General features: G+C 39.1%; 1 protein-coding gene across 5 annotated transcripts in view; it reads right to left on the bottom strand.

Moving 5' to 3' along the window:
• Positions 1-1,736: 1,736 nt before the first annotated feature.
• Positions 1,737-22,433, bottom strand: part of LOC117573829 (uncharacterized) — a 52,980-nt gene continuing 32,283 nt past the window's right edge. For all 5 annotated transcript variants that reach the window (XM_034257261.2, XM_034257270.2, XM_034257292.2 and 2 more), the window contains 9 exons: positions 20,378-21,009; positions 19,480-19,646; positions 17,577-18,201; positions 12,675-12,799; positions 12,467-12,541; positions 10,491-10,714; positions 4,803-4,894; positions 2,870-3,062; positions 1,737-2,810 (listed from right to left, as the gene is read on the bottom strand). In XM_034257261.2, the coding sequence (XP_034113152.1) occupies positions 1,903-2,810; positions 2,870-3,062; positions 4,803-4,894; positions 10,491-10,714; positions 12,467-12,541; positions 12,675-12,799; positions 17,577-18,201; positions 19,480-19,646; positions 20,378-21,009 (3,041 nt within the window). In that variant the 3' untranslated portion in view covers positions 1,737-1,902. The remainder of the gene's footprint in view (positions 2,811-2,869; positions 3,063-4,802; positions 4,895-10,490; positions 10,715-12,466; positions 12,542-12,674; positions 12,800-17,576; positions 18,202-19,479; positions 19,647-20,377; positions 21,010-22,433) is intronic.

Below are 22,433 nucleotides of genomic sequence, written 5' to 3'. Positions count from 1 at the left end.
ATAACAACTTATATATCGACATCAATATCGATATACATACGTACTCGCAAAGCATGCAACGTGAACGGAAACCATTTAACATTTAATGAGTGTTCCATTGAGATGAGATTAGCATGAAGGCCAAGCAGAGGAGTGAGTCATGATCATATGTTGATAATGACAATGTAACGTTGATATGCATGAAACATCTATAGTATTATATGTATGTATGTATGTAGATATTTCGCTGTCGGCATTCCAATTCCACTGCACACACATTACACATACAACGACTATGCACAGTATGTGTGCGTGTGCGCTTGTGGAGCTTTCATGCGGATGTGTATGTATGTGTTGCGATGTGAGTGATTGTATTTTATTTGCATGCAAGTTGTAAAAAGGTTGGGGGATAGTTTCTCTCCCTCTCCTTCTCGCTTCTTTTGTCCCTGTAAATCAGTAATATTATTTATGAGAATAGTTTCTCTCTCTCTCTCACTCCTCCCTTCTTTTGTCGTTGTCAATCAGTAATATTATTTATCGTGTGTGTTTTTGGCTTCAACTGCTGCATTTTCATTGTTTTGTTGTTGTATTATTTGTTTGGGGTTTTTTGTTTTCGATTGTTAAACACAACACAGAGAACGCTAAAAGACATTTATGAATTGAGTATTTAAATATTTCGGTATTATTATTATTATTATTATGTTCGTGCTGTAATTCCGTTTCCGTTTCGTCTGTTTCATTATTCAGATATCCTGTAATTTCGCACAACATTTTGTTCTGATTACAAAAAAAAAAATTCATACATACATATATCGAAAATAACAACTGGAATATGGTTAATTAGTGAGTAGCCCTAGTTCTGGGGCATCCTCTATATTATATAAAATTATATAATATTACTGTTCTGCAGTTCAGAGAATTCGCTAGTCGCGAATGTTTGCTTTCTATTTCGCTGTGTTCTCATTTCTTATTCCACTTTATGTTTTCTTGCTATTTTAAAAATCAACTAATCGCTTTATTTTGTGGATCTCTTCTCTCTGGTTAAAGACAAAAAAAAAAAAAATAGCTCAAATATTCTAAAAATTTCAAACCTTAAAATCAGTCGAAAATGAATTTGATTTTGATTTTCTGCTAAAGGGTATTTCATGGTCGACTATGCTTAAAACTGTACCTGTTCTTTTTGACTGTTCACAGTTTTTTGTTTTAGATTTGTCGGTTTCTTTTTGTTTTAAATAAAATAAAATGTATGTAGCTATTGTTTTTGTTGTTGTTGTTGTTTTTGTGGGGTTGTCGCCAGAGTTGCCACCGGGCCAAGAAATGGTCCAAGACCTCTTTGTTTTTAATCATTGGTTTTGATTATATATATTTTTTTTGTGAATTTTCCTCTTTTTTTAGGTTTTTTGTTCGACATGATTTTTTGAAATATTGTTTTGTATTTTCAAAATTAATGATCATTTTTTTTTAAATTTTCTCTTTTTTTTAAGATTTTTTGTTCCACAGGATTTATGAAATATTGTATTTTCAAAATTATTGACCATTTTTTTTTTAAATTTTCTTAAGATTTCTTGTGTGACATGATTTTTGAAATATTGTTTTGTATTTTCAAAATTGTTGATCTTTTGTTTTGCATTTGGAATTTTGCTCTTTTTTGTTAATGTAATTTTTGTTGTTTGCAAAATTATTGTCCGTATTAATGGCGCTTCAACACTTAAAAATTTAGAGTCGAAGATGCTCTAATATAACTTGGATCTCATCGGACATCGATCGGGGTGGGAATCAGGAATCAGGAAAAGATCTCAAAATATGAGATGTTGTATGTAGCTCGGCAAGCCGTAGCTTCACAGTGCCTGACTAAAAGTACTCATCCAGCTGCACATTCAGTTTGATTCACACTCCACACACACACACACACACACTCCCTGTTTAGATGACAAAGAGATCGCTGCAGCTGGAGGAGTTGCGTCGCTTCATGTTCTTCTTGAAGCGCAACACCGATGACAGAAATATTTTGGTGCGCGCCGTCAGCTTGGTGACGACTTTGCGATTGCAATCGATCGCCTTGTTCGAGTCATCGTCGTCATCGTCATCGTCATCGGAGTCATCGACGCCAACACGAACTCCATTAACATCATCATCGTCGTCGTCGTCGTCATCATCATCGTCATCGTCATCGTGGTAGGTTCCATTGTGATGCCAAGGCTGCGCATTATTGCGACGTTGTTGCAAGCTCGAAGCAGATGCAGATGCAGCAGCAGCGGCTGCAGCTGCCGCTGAAGTGGAGGGACCATCGAAGTTCGAGGATTGTTGTTGTTGCTGTTGCTGTTGTTGTTGTTGTATGCCAGCGGCGAGCATCTCGAACTTGCTTCGTCCATTCACATAACCAGGCAAATGGCGATCGCTCTCCTCATCCTCCAGCTCACTCTCCCCCATCTTCAGTATGCTCTCCAGGTTGAGAGTCCGTCGATTCGCCTTTCGCACCTGCTGACTGCGTCCTCCGGCACCCGAAGAGCTTGGCAAGGGATTTGCCACCTCACCGTTGTGTTGGTTATCGTTGTTATCGTCATCGTCATCGTTGTCATCCACGCCATCCGCTTGGTAGATGCTCATCTGACGCACCATTCGCCTGGTGGGCAAATGCATCCTGCGATGATTCTGGATTGTGCTCTGCAGATTCAAGCGACGACGATCCCGATCACTGAGCAATCGAATGCGCTGCGGATTGAGTTTCACCTGCGCCACAATTCCCACGAGCAGCTCGTCCACATTGTGATCCAATCCCGACGATGTCTCAATGAATTTGCACGCTATCTCTTTGGCCAGCTTGCGACCCACTGAAACATCGATTTCAATTCAGTTATCTATCAACTGAGGCTGAGCCTCATCAACTTACGTTGTCGGGAGACTTCGCGATGTCGCTCCAAGTCCGTCTTGTTGCCCACGAGAATGGCGCCGCGTGTCAAAAGCATATCGTTCTCCTTGAGGTACTGCAGCACCTTCTCCGCGAACTTGTACGCCCCTCGATCCACCACCGAGTAGACAACGACAAACAGATCGATGTTGTACGTCGCACAGAATGCCTCTGTCTGCGGGTTAAAGAGTCAAGTGAAACAGTATTTAAAAACTATAAATGTATTAAGACTAAACGATTTATATACGATACAATTAAAAGAGAAATGTTTAATGTAACTAAATTAAATTTGAAAACTCGTCTGTTCATAGTTAACTTACATTTGAAGTAAGTGAATCCAACGAATTAATTCATTACTTCGCTACACACCTCTATCTCGCTTAACGGCCTCTTTTGGCACCTTTGATTATTATAGAGTAATGTTTAATATTACTAAACTAAACTTGAAAGCTCGTCTGTTCATAGTTAACTTACATTTCAAGTAAATGAATCAAACGAATTAATTCATTACATCGCTACTCACGTCTATCTCGCTTAACAGCCTCTTTTGGCACCAAAAAAAGGCGTCGAACAGTCTTTAATTGTTGTAATTGTTTAACCTCGGCTGTTTATAGTTAAGCTCTACTTCAAATAAGTAAATCAATTGAATTCATTGATTCAACATTGTCCTACATTTATATCTCGCTTAAAGGCCACTGTTTGTAACTAGCAAAGAAGTGTAAGAAGCTAACAGCCCGTTAGACTTTTTAACATCAACTGTTTATAGCTGACTTCCAATTTAAATGAGTAACCCAAACAAATGTAAACATTGTTTACCCATCTATATCTCAGCATGAATATCTCGCTTAACGGCCTCTGTTGGTGACTGAGAAAGGAGGCCGCTAAGTGAACAGATTTTACAACTTTTTAACCTGGATTGTTGATAGTTGACTTCTATTCTAAATAAGTGATTTAAGCGAATGAATATATGACTTATGCATCTATATCTCACTTAACGGCCTCTGTTTGCAGTTAAAAGAGTAGGCCACTAAGCGACAGCACTTTTAAATGTTTTCCGTACAATTACATTAATCACTGTTGTTCATGTAAGATGAGCGATAAAAAATAATGAGTAGCCGTTAAGTGCACAAGATTCCTAGACTTCTTATATAAAGTAATTAACTAGTTTATTTGCCAATTATTGTTAAAGTCGAAACGGAAACAACTCAAATAGCAAATATCAAAGGGCAAAATGAAGTGAAGGCTGAAATGTAATGCTGAGAAACATTTATTTCTTTGTTGTGTTGTTCAAAGGGAAGTGTCAAGGCAATTTTGTGGCAGTTTTCCAATATGAAATCTTTGACAGCACAACAATGTAGTTAGTGTGGTATTATTTATTTTCAAACTCATTTATGTGCAACAAGAAGGAAGAAAGGGAATGAGAAGAAGAAGGGGAAGCCACAACTGTTGGATATGGATAATTCGTTAGACAACAGCAAAATGAAACGAACATTGTCAATGCAATTTGCTGCCAGCTAGCTTCAAAGGAATCTCACATACCGATGCACACATGAGTGAGAGAGAGACAGACAGAGAGAGAGAGAGGGGGAGAGGGAAGGCCATGCTGGTGCTAATGCGAAACGACGTCTATAACAATGTAATGCGCTTTGGCCTTTTCTTTTTGCAGCTGATAAAAAATGTGTTAATGACATTTGAAAAAAGTGTCAGCCGCAGAAAACGCCCGCAGACGAGAGTTCTCTCTTCCTTCCCCCTTCCTCTCTTTCCCTCTCTGTATGTGTGTGTGTGTGTGTGAAGTGCTTTTAACCCATAAACAGACTACGTCTGACCTAGTCAAAGAAGATGACACAAAGAGAGAGACATTGTTTCAGTCTCGAATGTGTTTTTTAGCTTAGCGAGAAGTTGTGTCGATACTTACGGACATTTCGCAAGCAGGATGATCAATAATTTCCAAATCCGTCTCAATATTATCGACCAGCACCGACACCGTCTTCTGTCCGTAGTCATCATCTGGAAAGAAAAGGCAGAAAAAACAGAAACAATTGAAATGTTAGAGCCGCAGTTAACAAAACAATTTGATTTACTCCCCGTTAGAATAATCAAGTTAATGCGCTTACCCTCCTCCTCCTCCTCCTCATCCTCATCCCAAGTAATATGGTATACTACTCGTATACTTAATGCAAACTGCTGCTGTTTGCGGAATTGCGCCAGAGGCGTTTACTCAACTCAGTTCGCATTGTTTATTCATATTAAGCGGACTTCAACAGCGCTTGATGTTGTTGTTTTTGTGTTGTTCGCCTTTCGACTCGCCACCGCAATTAGCTTTATTCTGTCTAAAAGCCAAGGGCGTAACTCGTCAGCGTTTCGCTAAAAGTGTTGATACCTTTGAAAGCCCATTCAAGTAGATGATATGCTCAGTTGCTCAAAATCATTGAAAGCTTTGAAAGCACTTTGATATGCAGAAAGCTTTTACAGCTTTTTCTTAGAACGTTTAGTTTTCGCTAAAGTAGATTCTCAGCTTGACAAAACAATTATATTAGCAATTTGTATCTTTAATAGATTTAAAAGCACATTAATATGCAGCTACGAAAACTTATTATTACAACTTTACGATTTTGCTAAAGTAGATTTGCTTTGAAGCTTTGAAAGCACATTAAAGTGCATAAAGCTTTTACTGCCTATCACTCTATGTTCAAAAAGTAGATTAAAATTGTTGAAGTTCTTGCTAATTGCAAAAACAAAGACATACTGAATATTTTTCTTTGATAGCTTTGCAAGCACATTAAATTGCAGTATTTGCTTCCTTTAACTTTTAACAATTTTCAAGTATTTTTTTACAGGGTATCGCATGCGTCGAGCTGGCGGCAAAGTTGCTGGACACGCAACCTGGCTGGCAAATCGATCAAAATTGCAGTTCAGCGCTTTCGCAGTGGGCGTTCCCTGTGGGGCCAACAGCGTATAAAAAGCGTAATCAATGCGATTTTATTTCGCTTCGAGTTGGCAGTTAATGCCGCAATTGGCGAGGCCCTCGTCATAAAACAAAAACAGAAAAAAACAAAGGGAGGCATCGTTAAAATGGCGCAGCCAAAAACCAACATCTTCCAAACACTTTTCCTTTTCACTTTCTTATCCTATCTGAATTTGTTCAGGTTCAATGTGGAATGTGGAAAGCGGAACGTAGAACGTAGAACGTGGAAAGAAAGGAAGAGTGAAACTTTACCCCAAAAAGCATGCTACACTTTTTTTCCATAGTCTCAACAGTCATTCACTTACTAATTTATGCAGGCGTAAATGTGGATTCATTATTACTTGGGATTAGCTGAGCGTTGTTGCTCTTGCTTTTAATTGGCATAAACTGCACCCTTATCTAGAGCTCTTTTCTATATTTATCTCGCTACTGAATGCATCAAATGAGCAACGTCTAAACTTGGAATCTCATTCATTGAGTCAAGAGTTCTGGTTTTACTCGTACACAGAGAGAAACAAATGTATATTGAAAAAATCTTGATTTTCGATTTTTTCGATCTTAAAAAGAACAATCTTGTAGTAAGATTTTTAAGTTCAAAGAATCATAAATGAAGATTAAAGACATTTTATTTGATGATTAAAATTATTATTCAAGATTCTTTTATTCTAGATTGAAAAGTGGATTGCAAATCTTGATTTAAGATATTTTTGATCTATAAAAAAATATAATTTTGTTCTTGTTTTTTAAATTGTTGGAATTCTCTTCCATCAAAATTAGAACCTAATTTCAATCTATTATTTTTTTGTTTGGTTTTATTTTAAGCAATCTAAATTGAAGATTGTTTGATATTGGTTTAAGATTTTTCTTTCTTTTTATACCCGCTACCCATAGGGTAGAAGGGTATTATAACTTTGTGCCGGCAGGAAATGTATGTAACAGGTAGAAGGAGGCATCTCCGACACTATAAAGTATATATTCTTGATCAGTGTCAACAGCTGAGACGATATAGCCATGTCCGTCTGTCCGTCTGTGTGTCTGTCCGTCTGTCCGTATGAAACACTGGATCTCAGAGACTATAAGAGATAGAGCTATAATTTTTTCGACAGCATTTGTTATGTTTGCACGCAGATCAAGTTTGTTTGGTATATTGTGCTGTCTATGGTATATTTTGAATGCGGTACTATATCGATAAACCAAACATACCATTTGGTATATTTTTAGTATTTTTGCAGTATATTCGGTATATTCTGGGAAAAATACCGCAAAATATATTTCTTTTATTCAAAATGGGTAGCGGGTATCTCACAGTCGAGTACACTCGACTGTAGCTTTCTCAATTGTTTGGTTTAATTTTAAGAATTTTTCATTCTCGAAATAAGCTAATAATCTCGAATTTTAAGATTTTTGATCTTGTACCTTCTTTAATTCTTGATATTACCACATTTTTTCTCTCTGTGTATATAAATATCTCAGAAGTTATGTGTTATGGGCTTATAAATATGCAACCAACTGTTTCCGTCGACTGTAGCCCAAAGGCCACAACTGATGCTCCACTTAGATGTTTCATTTTATTTCTGTGTGTGTTTCGCCATTTCATGTGGTTTCTTTTTTTTTTTTTTTTTTGTGACACACGTTGCTGGACATGCACACGAGGCTAGGCCACTGGCCACACATGCAATGGCGTGTGTCCCGCATTGCGTTCACTGACACCCTCAACTCTCCCATTTGTGTGTAGGACATATGAAGAAAACGGAAACGGATACGGAAAGAGGCAAGCGAAAAGGGGAAAGTGGAAAGTGGCAAGCGGAAAGGCGTCGAAAAAACGCAGGCAAGCAAGACGAGGAAGAGGAAGAGGAAGCCAAAAGCCAGATCTGTGATGAAATGCATTTCACTCGCATGATCGGATTATCCTTCGATTTTTCATGCCTGCTCTTCAACTGTCCGTGTCTTGCTATGCAAGTCACTTTCTCAGCTTTCTTAAGCCAGCTTCTCCGTACTTCAGTTGCCATTACTTAAGGGACAAGTCCTCGTTTGTTGCTGCAAAACTATTCTGTCTGTCCACCAGTTTCTGAGCAAGCCACTCTCTTATTTTTAAAGCTATCTTCATGGAACTCTACACAATTGAACAGATATAATAATAATATGAATATTCTTCTTAAAGCTCTCGTTTATGAGAGCAGTATCTTAAAGATTAATCCGTCTGTCCACCTCTTCTTATGCAAACTACTCGTTCAGTTTTCAAATTCTTGGAACTTCATGGAACTCAACACAATCAAAACAGATATAATTAAAATACAAAAAACATCATTAAAACCCTTATTTTGTTACAACTTTTGAGATATCAATACCTGCAAAATGAATCTGTCTGTCCGCCTCTTTTCATGCAAACTACACGCTCAGTTTTTAAGCTAGTTTTTTTGTACTTTAGCTGATATTAAGGTAAAACACAAACAAAAATTATTTAAAGCTTCTTTTAATTCTACAACTAAAATTATAAATGTTGTTTCCACAAAATTCATCCGTCTGTCCGCCTGATCATTAAAAGATCAGTTTGGAATTTAGTAGATTTGATTAGTATTGAAGGAAATCTCAATTTTAGCATGTCTCAGTTGTATTTTCACTTTTTCTTAAAATGCATTAAATTTGTGGCTTGGTGGAAAAAGTTTTTCTTTTGCGTTACCATTTCCATTTTCATTTCAAGCTGTTTCTTCGAGGCTTTATTTAGTTTTGTTCTTAGAGATTCCACCGAGGGCAGCATCAGCTATTTGCAGCTTCTTAAGTTTATATGCGTTAAAAAGCGACACTAACAACAGGCTCACACACACTCACACACACACATACTCACATACACACACACACACTCACATACACACATACATCTCTAGGACAATAAAAGTTGCGTGCGGCGTTAAGTTGCTTTTGTTGGTCGCTGATGTCGCTGCTTTGACTGAAGTGCTAATTAAAACTTGGCTAATTTCATTCGTTCTCTCTTTCACTCTCAGTTTCTCTCTCTCTTTCTCTCTGTCTCTGTTGCAATGTTGCAACTATTCAACAGCCTCCGCAGCTCGTTGCAACAATTTTGCATGGCTCAGCGCGTTGGGCCTAGCGAGAGTTTTTATTCCCATCTCGCAGCCGACCTCTGCCTCTCCCTTCTCCCTCTCTCTCTCTTACTCTCTCCTCCTTTTCTCACTCTTCTCGTGCTCAGCACGCAACTCGTACATCATGTAGCATGGCGACAGCGCCACTTGGAGTGGAACGATTGTTGTTGTAGCAGGATTAACTTAATGGCAGCGCGTAGAGCGTGCAGCTCCACATCCATCTCCATCTTCATCACCGTCTCCGTCTCCGTCTGCCCCTCTCCACCTCCACTTCGCATTTCTATCTTTATATCCAGAGCCAACGTCATCACAAAGTTGCCAGTTATTAGTGGCAACATGGACACGCAGCGTGTGTGTTCGATTCCGATTCCGATGCCGATTTGGGATTCCGCTGCTGCATGCACACTTCCGACACGGAGTCGACTTCATGTTTTAGGTCAGAGGAAACCAGGACACGGCATATTGCTTCAAATGCCACTTCACAAACTCGCAACTCGGCAAAACGAAACTAATTGCGCCTTAAATTCCACTAAAGTTCTACAGTTATTCATGCAGAAAGTTTGCTCTTTAAAAGGAATTCAATAATTTTAAATACGAATATTTGAAAACCGATTCAACATTTTCAAATATTTTATATGCGAGTCAATTACAGCTTTTTCTCACTTACTGGCCACACTGTAATTATGAGCAACATTCATTGAACGAAATGTAGATATATTACTAATATTTGGAGGATATCTAATATTTGAAAACCGATTCAACATTTTCAAATATTTTATATGCGAGTCAATTACAGCCTTTTCTCACTTACTGGCCACACAGTAATTATGAGTACTATTCCCTTAGCGGCTTAAATTTAGTTGAAAACTCTACACTTATTTATGCAGAATTCGCACTTTAAAACTAAATCAACATATCTCACTTACTGACCACACTGTACTTATGAGCAACATTTAGCGAATTCTTGTTTTTTATTGTGCTTGATTGCCAATTTTCCGGCTGCCAGTTGAGACCCTTAAGCGAGATATCGTATGGAAGCGAATTGTTGCTGAAATTTCATTAAACTTCGATGCAGACAACGACGATGACAACATCTGTTGCCTATCGATAATTCGGCAATATTTCCACGCATTTGTCAGAGCGTAGACATTAATAAAGTGGCTTTTTTCCTCTCTCTCTCTCTCTCGCTCTCTCCCTGGCTGTGTCTCTCCATCTCATTCGCTCAGTCAACCTAATGAAATTAGCAACGAACGCTTTTCATATTTTATGAGTTTGCGGCATAATTAAAATGCAAATGCGCTTGATTAAAAGCCACAGCCCACAGACCTAAGCTTTAGCCTCAGCCCACGTGCGTAGCTTTCCTTCGTCTCGTTCCCTCTTCCCGTCCCCTGCTCATTACTTTTAAGCTGAATGCTATCGTTTAACACGTGTCACATGCTCATCGTCAGGTCAGTTCTGTGTTTTCATCAGTTCCGGCTACCGGCTCTAGTTCCGCTTCCGGTTCCAGTTCCGTTCGAAGTTCCGTTCGCAGTTTACTTACCCAGGCTTAAATCATAGGCGCAAATGTAGTCCGATGTTGTGAACTGATACGTGAGCGTTGTCTTTCCCACCCCCGATGCGCCCAGCATGGCGATTTTGTACGCTGGAATGTGTTCGCCTCCTCCATTCTGCTGCTGCTGCTGTCCATGCAATTTTTGAGGCTGCAGGGCAAGCGAGGGATCCACCCCCTCCACCAGCATATCGCCCGAAGCGCGTGACGCGTTGCTGCAGGCGCAAAAGCGAAAAGAGAGAGAGAGACGGTATTAGAAAACATCATCATGACGTAGCTTATCTGTGTGACTGTGTGTGTGTGTGTGTGTGTGAGTGTGTGAGTGTTTTGCTGTCACACTTGCGAAAGCGTGCAAAGTGAGCATCAGAAGAGAGAGAGAAAGCTTTCGAATGTGCGCTCATGAGTGAGAGCGAACAATAAAAAGAGTTGTTCACTCAAATGAGCGGAAAGGAACAAGTTTCCGTTCTAATTGTTCGTTATTGTTCGTTTCCTCAGCTGCTGAGCGGAATTAGAATTAAGCTTTCATTTTGAATGCATTACCGTACATTATCTTAATTATTTTAGTTGTTAGCAATTATTATTCTTTTACTTTTTAACATAATTAAAAATTTGTAATTCAAGATTGTTTTATAGTAAGACATAATTTATATATTATCATTAAATTATTCATATGAAATTATAAGAATATCCTCTAACATAATGAATGTCTAATATCGACACATCGAACATTTATGCTATCAAATGTGAATTACAGTTACTCCTGCGATTACTATTTTTATTGCTGATGTATGCGCAAATAAGTATGAACTTCTCTTGTTCTTGTTGTCTTTCTTGTTTGTGCCTTTTTAAGCATTTTGATTTAATGATTTTGCATACAGGTGCTGAGCTGAACACAAAGCAAGCGAGCGAACGCACCAGCCATGTAATAACAATAATAACAGTAATATTGACAGACAGACAGACAAGAGAGCGCAGGATGAGAACTTTGGTGGGAGCGGGACGGCAAGCATCAGTCCGACAGGCAACAATAGCAACAACAACAACAACAATAACAGCGACACCAACAGCGAATGCCTTTGACAATGCGAAGACGAGAAGAAAAAGAAGCGGCAAAAAAAAAAAAGCTACGGTCGGGTTTGCCCGGCTATCGGATATCTGGCACTGAGTAAAAACTTAAAGAATTTCAAACTATTTATGTTGTTCAAGTTATAATTGAATATCTTTCTTATTATATAAATTTATAATATTAGTTCTAAGGAAAGAAAAGATAAACTACAAAAAAAAATAAATAAATAAATAAAATAAAATAAAACAATATAGAATACAATTAAAATAAAGAAAGCAGAAAATTACAAAGAAAAGAGTTCAAATAAAATAAAATAAAAGTAAAACAGAAAAAAAGAAGAAAGTTACAAATATTTTGTTTCATGAAGTAAAACAAAGAAATATAAATAGAAAGAAATTCATGAAGTAAAACAAAGTAAAGTAAAACAGAAAGAAAGAGGAAAGTTACAAATATTTTGTTTCAAACAAATAATTCTCCTTCCTTATTTTGTTTAATACGAATTGGGTATCACTTCTTAATAAAGTCAGCTGAATGGATCTCGACTCTAATTGATTGTCGTTAACTTATTATACCCTTCTTCTTTCCAAGAGGTGACGTGCATAAAAAGCTCTGGTTGCCTGGCCTGTTGGTAATGGCAGCGGAAATTGTTTTGTGTGGAAATTGTATGAAATTAGTCTGCACTCCTGTACTTGCGTGTATATGCGGAGGAGGGGAGGATATAAAAAGGAGGGTTGTATTTCTTTTTATTTGTATTTTCGTATTTTCATTGTTGCTGCCGTTTAAGAACTCTGGCCTGTCGTCAGCTTCATTGTCATTTGATGAACAATTTATAGCTGCCATTCACTTTATATATGTATATACTTATGCTTTATAAAATATATAGACTATATATAGTACTCACCTATTGTGGCGATCGACGCCGCTGTGCGAAGTGCCCGCCGATGTCACAGAGTTGATCGAACGTGACCTTCGACTGCTGTCATTTCAACCATCAACCATCAAAAAAAGAGAGAGAAAGTGGAACGTGAGCGAAACAAGTAACAATAAAACAAAACAATGAAACTATTGTGAGTGCGTGTGTGTGTATGTATGTGTGTCTCTCCACTTACCGTAATGAATCGCCCAAATTACAAACGCCGTGCGATGTGATGCTGAAACTGCGCAATCGATAATAATCCATATCCACATCGGCGCCGCAATGAATCGCCGAGCGACGCGTCTCCGCCAAACGGGGCTGCAATGACAAACAGGATGCAACAAGTGAGCGATAATTCCAACAGGACTTTCATCACGAATCAATTACACGCCAATACCACGCTCAAACTAACTTAATTAGTTGACAGGCGTAAACGAAAGAGTGGAAAACAAATATTCAGCGAAACTACTTTATTTTTCTATGTTCTCTATTCGTAGTCCTTATAAGTACATAGTTCGTCTGTTGTCCCCAAACTTCAAGAGATAGCTTAAGAATGTGCAATTTTTACAAAAACGGGCGAGAGATGGCGCCACTTAAGTGACTTGCTGTATTTCTGCTTGCTGCTGATTTCTGTTTGTCTGGTATTTCACATACTGATTTGGCAATTTCTGAGTATTTTGGGGTACAAGAGGAGCTCTTTTTCGAAGACAAGCTATATATCGGCCATATGCTGCCGCATTTTCAAAGGAGTTATATTGCAAGAATCGCAAGGACTAACTCCATCGATTGGCATCAACAAAATATGGGGTCATCTAAGAATCCAGCAATTAAAATTTTTTAGTTCGGCCAAAAAAAAACAGGCAGATATCACAAATTCCAGGATAACTAAAGAGCCGCAAGGATGCAGGATAATAGTCCTCACGAATTCGCTTCGTATGACACTGGACTCAAAAGGATCAGACAGCATATACCAAAGATATACCAAATTTTCAATATACTGAAAGATCCGTTTATCTCGGTTCCTATGTATAAGGATATTTGTTCCTTTGAATGCACCTATCAATTTCTTCTTAAAAGTGTCATCCTTGTTTGTTTTGAATTGAGCTCAAATACTGCATTTAGCATAATACTGCACTTAAGTTTATTTCCAAGAATTATTGTGCGAAAGTTATCCCGCTCTCAGACAATTTTTAAAAACTAGAATATCACAGAGAAAATAACACACATCAAATCTGTGGCGTGTGATTGAGATTGAGGCAGCTGATGCTAAGCTGACACCCAACGACTTGCTGCTTAGTGCTTTATGCTATTTACGTGTTTTATTTGCTATTGCTGTTTTCTGTTTTTTTGTGTGTTTTTGCTTTTTGCTCTTTTTTTTTGCCTGCAGACACCGAAAGGCAGTCAACTGTGCAAAATTTACTTCTAGTGTAGTGCCAAAAATTAAAGAGACGAATCACTGCGGTGCGAAAGGGCGACAGCTTGAAGGGTGAGTGAAGAGTGCAGAGTGCAAAATGTGAAGAGAGAGCAGAGAGCGAAGTGTGGAGAATGGAGATTACTGATTGCGCGCTCTTATGGCAACGTTCCATAGCAACCATTCAGCATGACTAAACAACTGTCAACTCTCCAAGTCTCTTGACACTGAGCGAAGAGTTCTAAGCGGAGAGTGGGATGGCGAGAGGGGAAGGGGAGATATTGCTACCTTGCCCTTTGTACCAGGTGGAGAATAGACGATATTAAGCATTCAGGCTAAAGTACAGACGCAGCTGTCTACCACTCAAATCATACACTGCTCGCCACTTGATTAGAACACCTTTCTGGCCTAGTTTTCGATTGCACCTTGCTTGAGATTCATTTATTTGATGTAAGACAAGCAAACAGAAGCAAAACATTTTAGCGAAATAAATGTTTTGGAGTATTCCCATTCAGGTTATTATTATGTTTAGCAACTAGCATAGTAGACGATATTTTCTAGAATTCATATTTTTGAAATTATTTCAAACTATATTTTTCTATTATTAGACAAAAATATATGAATACCTTTTATATCGCATAAAACTACAATTTATGTTGTTATTAGTATTAAATTAAACAAGTAACGAGTCATCGAATGCTTTCTAACTTGCAATTTCTAAAGTTGTAATTATGTTAAGCTCTAAAAATATAAAAAATACATTTTTACTTGCAAAATTATTATAATTAAAGAATTTTTGTAATTTATATTATAAAAATTATTTAAAACTCTAAAAAATATGTACATAATATTAGCATTAAATGATTATATATTTTTTTTTTTTTTTTAAATTTAATTTGACCTATTGCACTAAAACTTCTCACATACAATTGCTTAAAAGTGGTTCTATTTGAATAGAGTTGAGTGTAGAATATGAGTTAGTGTTTTTGTATGTGTGCTAGTGTGTGTGTAAAGACCTTTATGTGTGTGCCTATCGTTAGCTTTAGTTAGTTTCTTTTGTGCGTCGCAATTCTCTTTTTCCTTTTTTTTTGGCACGCCAAAAAATTGCCAACTGCCAAGACACGAGTGAAGTGGTGTATATGTTTGTGTGTGTGTGTGTGTGTGTGAAAGAGGAGTTGCTATCTAACTCCTACACTCTAGTCATTAGCCAAGGATTTAGGAGCAGGCCTGACATAGAGTTCCACCCACACACATTATTCAGCAAGCAAATCGACAGATGTGGCAACAACAGCAAACATTCCACTTGCTGCCACTCTGCTCTCATCTGTGGCGCCTCTTTATGTGTCATGCACTTGTCTAGTCGCTGCAGCTAATTAAATTACTCTGCTGCACTCGACTATTTCTGTCCATTTCTGGTATTTCTGGTATTAATTAATGATGTTTAAGCTGAGCAAAAGGTTCTAAGATTTATACCAGTTAAGTAAGTACGCATTAAAATTACTGCAAAGTAGTTAGTTTATTTAGTTTATCTAATTAATGTACACAAAAACAATACTAGAATATACTAAACTGCCAACTTTTCTGGTATTAATTAAAGACTTTTAAGCTGAACAAGAAACTCGGTTAGTTCTTAAATTGTTAAGATTTACCATATAAACTTTAAGTAAATAAGCATTCAAATGACTTTAAAACAGTTAGTAACTTAATTATCTAAAAGTATATCGAATTAATATACCAAAGAATACTAAAATATACCAAAAGAAATAATTGGTATTATTAGTGTAACAATTATCTAAAAGTATATTGAATTAATATACCAAAATATACTAAAATATACCGAAAGCAATAATTGGTATATCGAAATACAAATACATTAATATTTAAGCGAATCAAAAGCGACGCAGCGAAGAAGGCAACAGCTTAAGCAATTAACTGCGAGTGGCTAGAGAAAAATATGAAATTTAAAATGCACTCAAAGTGAAAACTCGACTTGCCACTTGTCACTTGCCACTTGCCACCCGAGGCGGCAGTTGCAATTGCGTTGCGTCTGTGCCCCCAAAATCGAATCAATGGCAAACACGTAGACGACGCTCGCCAGGAGCCTCCAAGGGCCCGCCCATATAAATAGCGCATGTTGAAGTCGAAAAGAATGTCAAGTGTGTGTGTCTTTCTCTCTTTGTATGTGTGTGTGTGTGTGTATGTGTGTGGCAGCTGTAGCAACACCAACAGACAGAGAGAGAGAGGCAGACAGACATAAGCATTGCGCCAACACAACTTGGCCCCAAACGAGATGAGACGCCAAAACTTGTCAGTTGCAACCAACAAAAAAGAGAACTCTGCTGCTGCCCCCCGAAGTTGCATGCCACATGCTTGTGCACTTCTGATCCCTGGAGGCAAGTAACTTTGTGTGCACACGAGCATTTGCAATTCTCAATTGACGCTGGGCACGCGCGAGGGCAGCGAATCAACCGAGGATTGCATTTGGGATTGACAGCATCTCTCTCTCTCTCTCTCTCTCTCTCTATTGTCCTCTCTCACTTCATGCATGTCCGCAGGATTAACAATATACGCAAGCTAGCATCCACATTCCTTGGCACTTTTGTCTGCTTTTGCGGGTCCCAAGGGCTTAATGTCCCCCAAAATGACGACATGATTGTCAGGAGCTTAGGCTTAAGATTCGTTTGTCGAATCGACCGACGAGAACGGGAACGAGAACGAGAGCGAGAAGAAAAACGGGAAAAGGGAAAAGGGACGCGACAATCGTTCATTCCGTTTTTTTTTGTGTGTGGTGTAAGTCGTGCGATTAGGTCTATAACAACAGTATTTAACACTTAAGCCCATCACTTGCCGTCTTTATGGGCCCAAGCAGACGTCATCCTATTATTTAATTAGCCATAATTAATGCGAGTCTATTCAGCTTGCAAACTCTTGCGATTAGCTGCTTGTCACAGGCAACTCGATTCTGAGGGCTGCAGACCTGTCCACCTATTAGCTAACTTTGCAACTCGCCACTTTCTTTTATGGGTTGCTGCTCGCTATTCGCTATTCGCCACTCGCTACTTTTTTATCTACTGTCACTCGCTAAGTCTTCTTGCTACTCGCTACTTACGAGCTTATGTGTTATACCTGTTCACCAATTTGTTAACGTTCCAACTCGCTTCTTATTATTCACCACTCGTCACTCTCTTTTACTTTTAGCTGTTAGCTGCTCACTACTCGCTACTCGCTATTTTTTCGTCCCTTACTATTGCAATATTTTTACTCGCTACGTACTAGACACTAGAAGTTAAGCAATTCCACTACTAGACTACTAGAACCTATATTTTCTACTACTACTCGCTACTTTCCTTCCTAGAATACAACATATATTTTGTACTACTCGTTACTCGTTGCTTTCCTTCCTATACCAAGCTCACGTTCCACATCATTTAAATTACGAATTTAATTACTAGTATGAAATGATGTTTAAATATATTATACTACTCGCTACTCACTATTTTAATTTCTAGACTACTAAATATGCCTTCTACTACTTCAACACTCGCTGCTCTCTACTCGTTAATCGCTACTTTCCCCCCTATCACTTAAATTACGAATTAATTAGTAGTACGAAATCTTATTTATATATATTCGCTACTCGGTACTACACTACTCGCTACTCGTTCCTTGATAGTTGCCACTCACCTTGCGACTCTCAGCCGGCATGCTTGAGGTTCTCAGACGCTGACGCGCTGCTGCTGCTGTATTGTTGGCCGAACTGTGGTTGCTCCCATTTGCGTGTGGCTGCTGAAGCGGACCGCCCGTCGATGTTGCTGAAGAGGACTCGCCAACGCCTCGTTCTCGCTGCAAGCTGCTGTGCAGGGCAGCCGCAGCAGCCATCGCCGCGACAGCAGCCGCCGATGTGGAGGCGGAGCCACCTGACAAGTGCTTCTTTGTTGCCATGGGCATCTCGTCGTCATCATCGTCGTCGTCGTCGATTCCGTTGTCATCGCTGCTGTTGTCCGCTGTGGGCGAGTCGTCGGTGGCTTCGGGTCCACTCGTTGTTGTGTCCTCGACGACAGCAGCCAGCGCATTACTGGAGCCCAGCAGGCGTCTATCCATCGGCTCATCGATAGCCAACTGTGCCGCTGCTGCTGCAGCTGCTGAGGTGGAGGGACCTCCAGCAATTGTTCCCGCTGTCACTGACGCTGCCGCTCCAGTCGCCGCATACTGTGGCGACACCGCGCCGGACATGGCCTGTTGAAAGGTGAGCACACTGCTGCCCTCGAGGCCCCGACCCAGCGGCGATTTGGGCAAGGACATGCGATCTCTGCAATGACAAAGCAGTGACAAGCGCCCAGACACAACGAACCACGACACGACACGACATGACACGACATGACAACATGGATCGATGGTGTAAGCATAATGAATTGCATTAGTATGCGTGACTGCAGTCAAGTCAAGTACAGTGGAGTTAATCAGGCATTAAAAACTAGTTTTAATTTAGTTGAAAGTGCTCAACTGATTTATAATCGGACTACATAGGAAAGTCTTGCTTTCTCATTTTGTAAATTGACTCGTGGTAAACATATGTCTTTTAATATTTAAATACTCTTTTTGTTTCACTAAAAGTTTGAATTGTAATCAAATTCCAACTGCTTTTAAAGATATGTTCTCACTTAGTCTTCAATTTCGATTTAAATAGTTCGTCGCACTTTCTCCTATCTCTAAATTGAAACTTTATCATATTTTTAAAGTTGATGGTAATCGACTGATTTATTATCTGACTATGATTCTCTTTCGCTTATTAGTTTAATACTCATTTTCTAAAATGATTCGTAGTACATAAATATCGCTTTTAATATGTTTTGATTTCACTAAAAGTTTGAACAGAAATCAAACTTTAATTGATCCTAACTTAATCTTCAATTTCCACAATTTTTTAAAATAATTCTTCACACATTTTGTCTTATCTCTAAAACGAAACTCTTTAATTATTTTAGCTCCTGTTAAAAGGACGCAATTGCTGTATATCACAAGAAAGTCGTCCGGCAGTTAGCGAACCTTCGAAGCTCCACTGTACCCACAAAAAAAAAAAAGAAAAAAAAGAAAAGAACATGGGACTGCATTTAACTGCAATTAACTGAAGCAAACAAGTGAAAGGAATGCCGCCTTCACTTTTCTCTCTCATTTTCCTTTCTGTAGATGTTTTTTGAGCTCATCCACATGCTTCTTAACTTAATGCTTTATCCATTGATTGACCTTTGACCAATTTGGCTTGAATTAAATTTCGTCTCTTTTGCCTTATCTTTTCTCTTTTGTATCTTTTGCAAATGAGGTTGTGCCAAAGAAAGGATTGCAAGCGCAGCAGGACAATGTGGAACAAAAAGGATCTGGGGTGAGGTGAAGTGAAGTAATTAAGCTGCTTAATGCGCTTTTCAGTGTTGCTGTTGTTGTTGTTATTGTTGTTGTTGTTTCTGAGCTTAAGTGCGCGTGGAAGTAGAACGGCTTTTGATTACGAAGGAAAGTGGGCTAGCGGAGCGGAGGGAGAGTGTTGGGGTGGCGGGGGGTGCAGGGAAATGTAGCCATTACGTCTTACTCCTACCTGGTGCTGTTGTGCGCGATGCGAAACAACTCCTCGGCATCGCCTGGAATCGGAAGACCGCCAATGCTGTTGCGACTGAAGCCCAAGCCCAAATCGTAGTTGGACGCAATCGACGAGGAGCGACGCCGGTTCAAAATGGGCGACTTCGAGGCGCGCAGATTTTGTTGCTGCAGGCAGATGTAGGGAAAGAATAATAAAATAATAAATTGCGTTAATATTCTTCAAGATTTCCATTTATTAAATTTGAAAGGAAATTTGTGTGGAAATAAATATGAAAGTATTTAAATAATTGCATTACAAATAAAAATAGTTCAAACAACTATGAAATATACCAAATCAAAATATATACCACAATAATATACTAAATGTACCAGTCGGTTTATTTTACCCATTCTCAATAGAAGCATAACAGTACGGAAATATCGACAAAATATACCAAAATAATATACCGTTAAAATACTAAAATATATCAGCCTGCCAGAAACTTATACTAAAAAGAAATAGGCAGGAAAGGAAAAAAACGAAAAGGAGACGAAGAAAAAGAATAATAACCTAATACAAGTCAAAGGGAATTGATGTGGAAATAAGTACGAAGATATATATGTAGATATAGATAATAAACAAAACAGTTGGGAAGTAGTATATCAAAATAATATACCAAAAACTACTAAAAATATATCAGACGCTACCTTTCGGAAATACTATCATAATATACCAAAAATATTAAAAATATGTTGAACGGGGTATTTTACCTATTTCCAACACAGTATGGAAATATTGCAATAACTTAGTAAAATAATATACCTAAAAATACTAAATGATACCAGACGCTATGTTTCGATTGCCAGAAACTTAAACTAAAAAGGACTAGAAAAGAAAGGAATAGAAAACAACTTACGCGACTCGCAGCAGCAGCGGAAACGGAATTGCAATTGGAATTTGAACCGGATGCGGATGCGCCGTTAAGAAATTCGCTATAGCTGGAACGAGTTGATGCCGGCGCCGCGTTCATCTCCTGATCCCATTCGCTCTCCTGATTCCGATCCGGCTGTTGCTCCTGCCCCCAATCATAAGTCATGCTGTAGTCTCCCATTTGCTGTTGTTGCTGCTGCTGTTGCGACTGCTGCATGTTGTAGTTGCCACTCGCAGCTGCAACATTCGGATACACGACGCGTGCGTTGGCCAAGGCGGCGAAGCCGCTCTGCTGCTGGATACGCTGCAATGCCGTCTCCCGAGTATGGAATGCTCCGAGTCCACTGTGAGTCGGCGGCGTGGGCAACAAACGATGCACATGCCCCGGAGCTGCAACCGCAGCTGTTGCTGCCACAGCAACCGAACTCAATGTGGAGCCCAGCTGTTGTTGCTGCTGCTGCTGCTGTTGCTGCTGTTGCTGCTGATGTTGTTGATGTTGCTGGGGCTGCTTGAGGATCGGCTTGAGCACGTTGTAGGCCGGCTGATGTGGTGCGGGAGAGGGAACAGGACACGGAGTGCTGCCGCAGCTCATGCCATCGCTCTCATCGCAACTGGTGTCTGCAAGCAAACAAATTCAAAATTACTAACTGCAACAATAACCACAACATAAATAATGAAAACAATAATACTCGATGCTGTAGCGATGGTCAAAAATTGGCATATTAGTAGGTGATATACCAGGCGAACAGAAATCAGCAGCAAGCTGAAATAGAGAAAGTCTCTTGAGGCCCCTTTTTGGTACCACAGAAATTAAATATATGCGCGCCAATTTGAATTTTTAATGCAACCGATGCACAAATGTCAAGCCCGTTAAAGTTTGAAAATATTTTTTCGGAAATTGCAACAACAACAACCACAACAGAAGTAATTAAAACACCAATTATTAATAATATGGTTGTTGTTATTGACCACTCGATGTTGTAACGATCGATTGTCAAAAATTGCCAAATCAGTGGGTGAAATACCAGGCAAACAGAAATCTGCAGCAAGCAGAAATGTTTTGGTACAATGTATGGAGTAAAGATGGTATTCAAGAAAATATGTAGACAATCAAATACACGATATAAGAAAGCACAACTTTCTAAGCTTCCGTACAAAATTGCAAAGAAGCTCTTAAAGATCGCAGCAGTCTATCTTCAGACTTCAAATGAAAATACAAATGCTCTTATGGTGTCCAGTGTTGAAAGTCTTTACATACAAAAATCCCATATTCCAATGTTTTGCTGAAAAGTCACAGAGCTCGAGAAGTAACTGTAGCAGCTGTCCTGTTTTTCAGTATTACTCGCAAGAAGGTGACAGTTATTGGAGTCAATTCCGAGTTCGGTTCAGGACCAAAACACGCTCCGGGCACAAACATTTGCCGTGTGCTCCTCTTTGCTGTCCATTGTCTCTGTCGTGCATTGACTTCCTTGTTGTCCTCTCTTTGTTCTGTTTTACTTTACACACGTTCGTGGGTATTCCCCCCCCCCACCCTTCCTCTTCAGTGTGTGTGTGGCACAAGAAATATGTTTCCCAAGTCGAAGTTGGAGCCAAAGTCAAATATGAAAATATTTTCAACCGAAAACTTTTGTGCTAACATTTTTCAAAGGCTTTATTGCGGTTATAGAGATGTGTCTCCATCGCCCCATTGCTGTCAGTGTCAGTGTGTGAGTGTAGGTGTGTGTGTGTGTGTGTGTGTGTGTGTGTGTGTGTCGACAGGAGCTCTTTGCTTGTTTTTACAATGTTATGCGCTCTTGTATCCTGGCCACGGGGCTAAATGGACCATGACGAAGCGTGGGCTACTTTGAGTGGCATCGCGCAGGATAGCAGGGCGTCGAGCATGCCCTGCTGTGGCATCTTCGCCTGGTATGCTTCCAGAGAAAGAGCGAGACACAAAGACAATTTAATAAACTGCGTTTGCTGTTGTCGTAAAACGGAAAAAGATTGTAGCAAATACTCAAAAAAGGAGCTAAGCAAAAAGATACATTCGAAGGGGAGTGAAC

This window comes from Drosophila albomicans, chromosome X (genome assembly GCF_009650485.2).
Source record: "Drosophila albomicans strain 15112-1751.03 chromosome X, ASM965048v2, whole genome shotgun sequence".
In the NCBI taxonomy this organism is placed as follows: domain Eukaryota; kingdom Metazoa; phylum Arthropoda; class Insecta; order Diptera; family Drosophilidae; genus Drosophila; species Drosophila albomicans.
The sequence above is the reverse complement of the archived record's forward strand: the minus strand, read 5'-3'. Positions and strand labels throughout refer to the sequence as shown.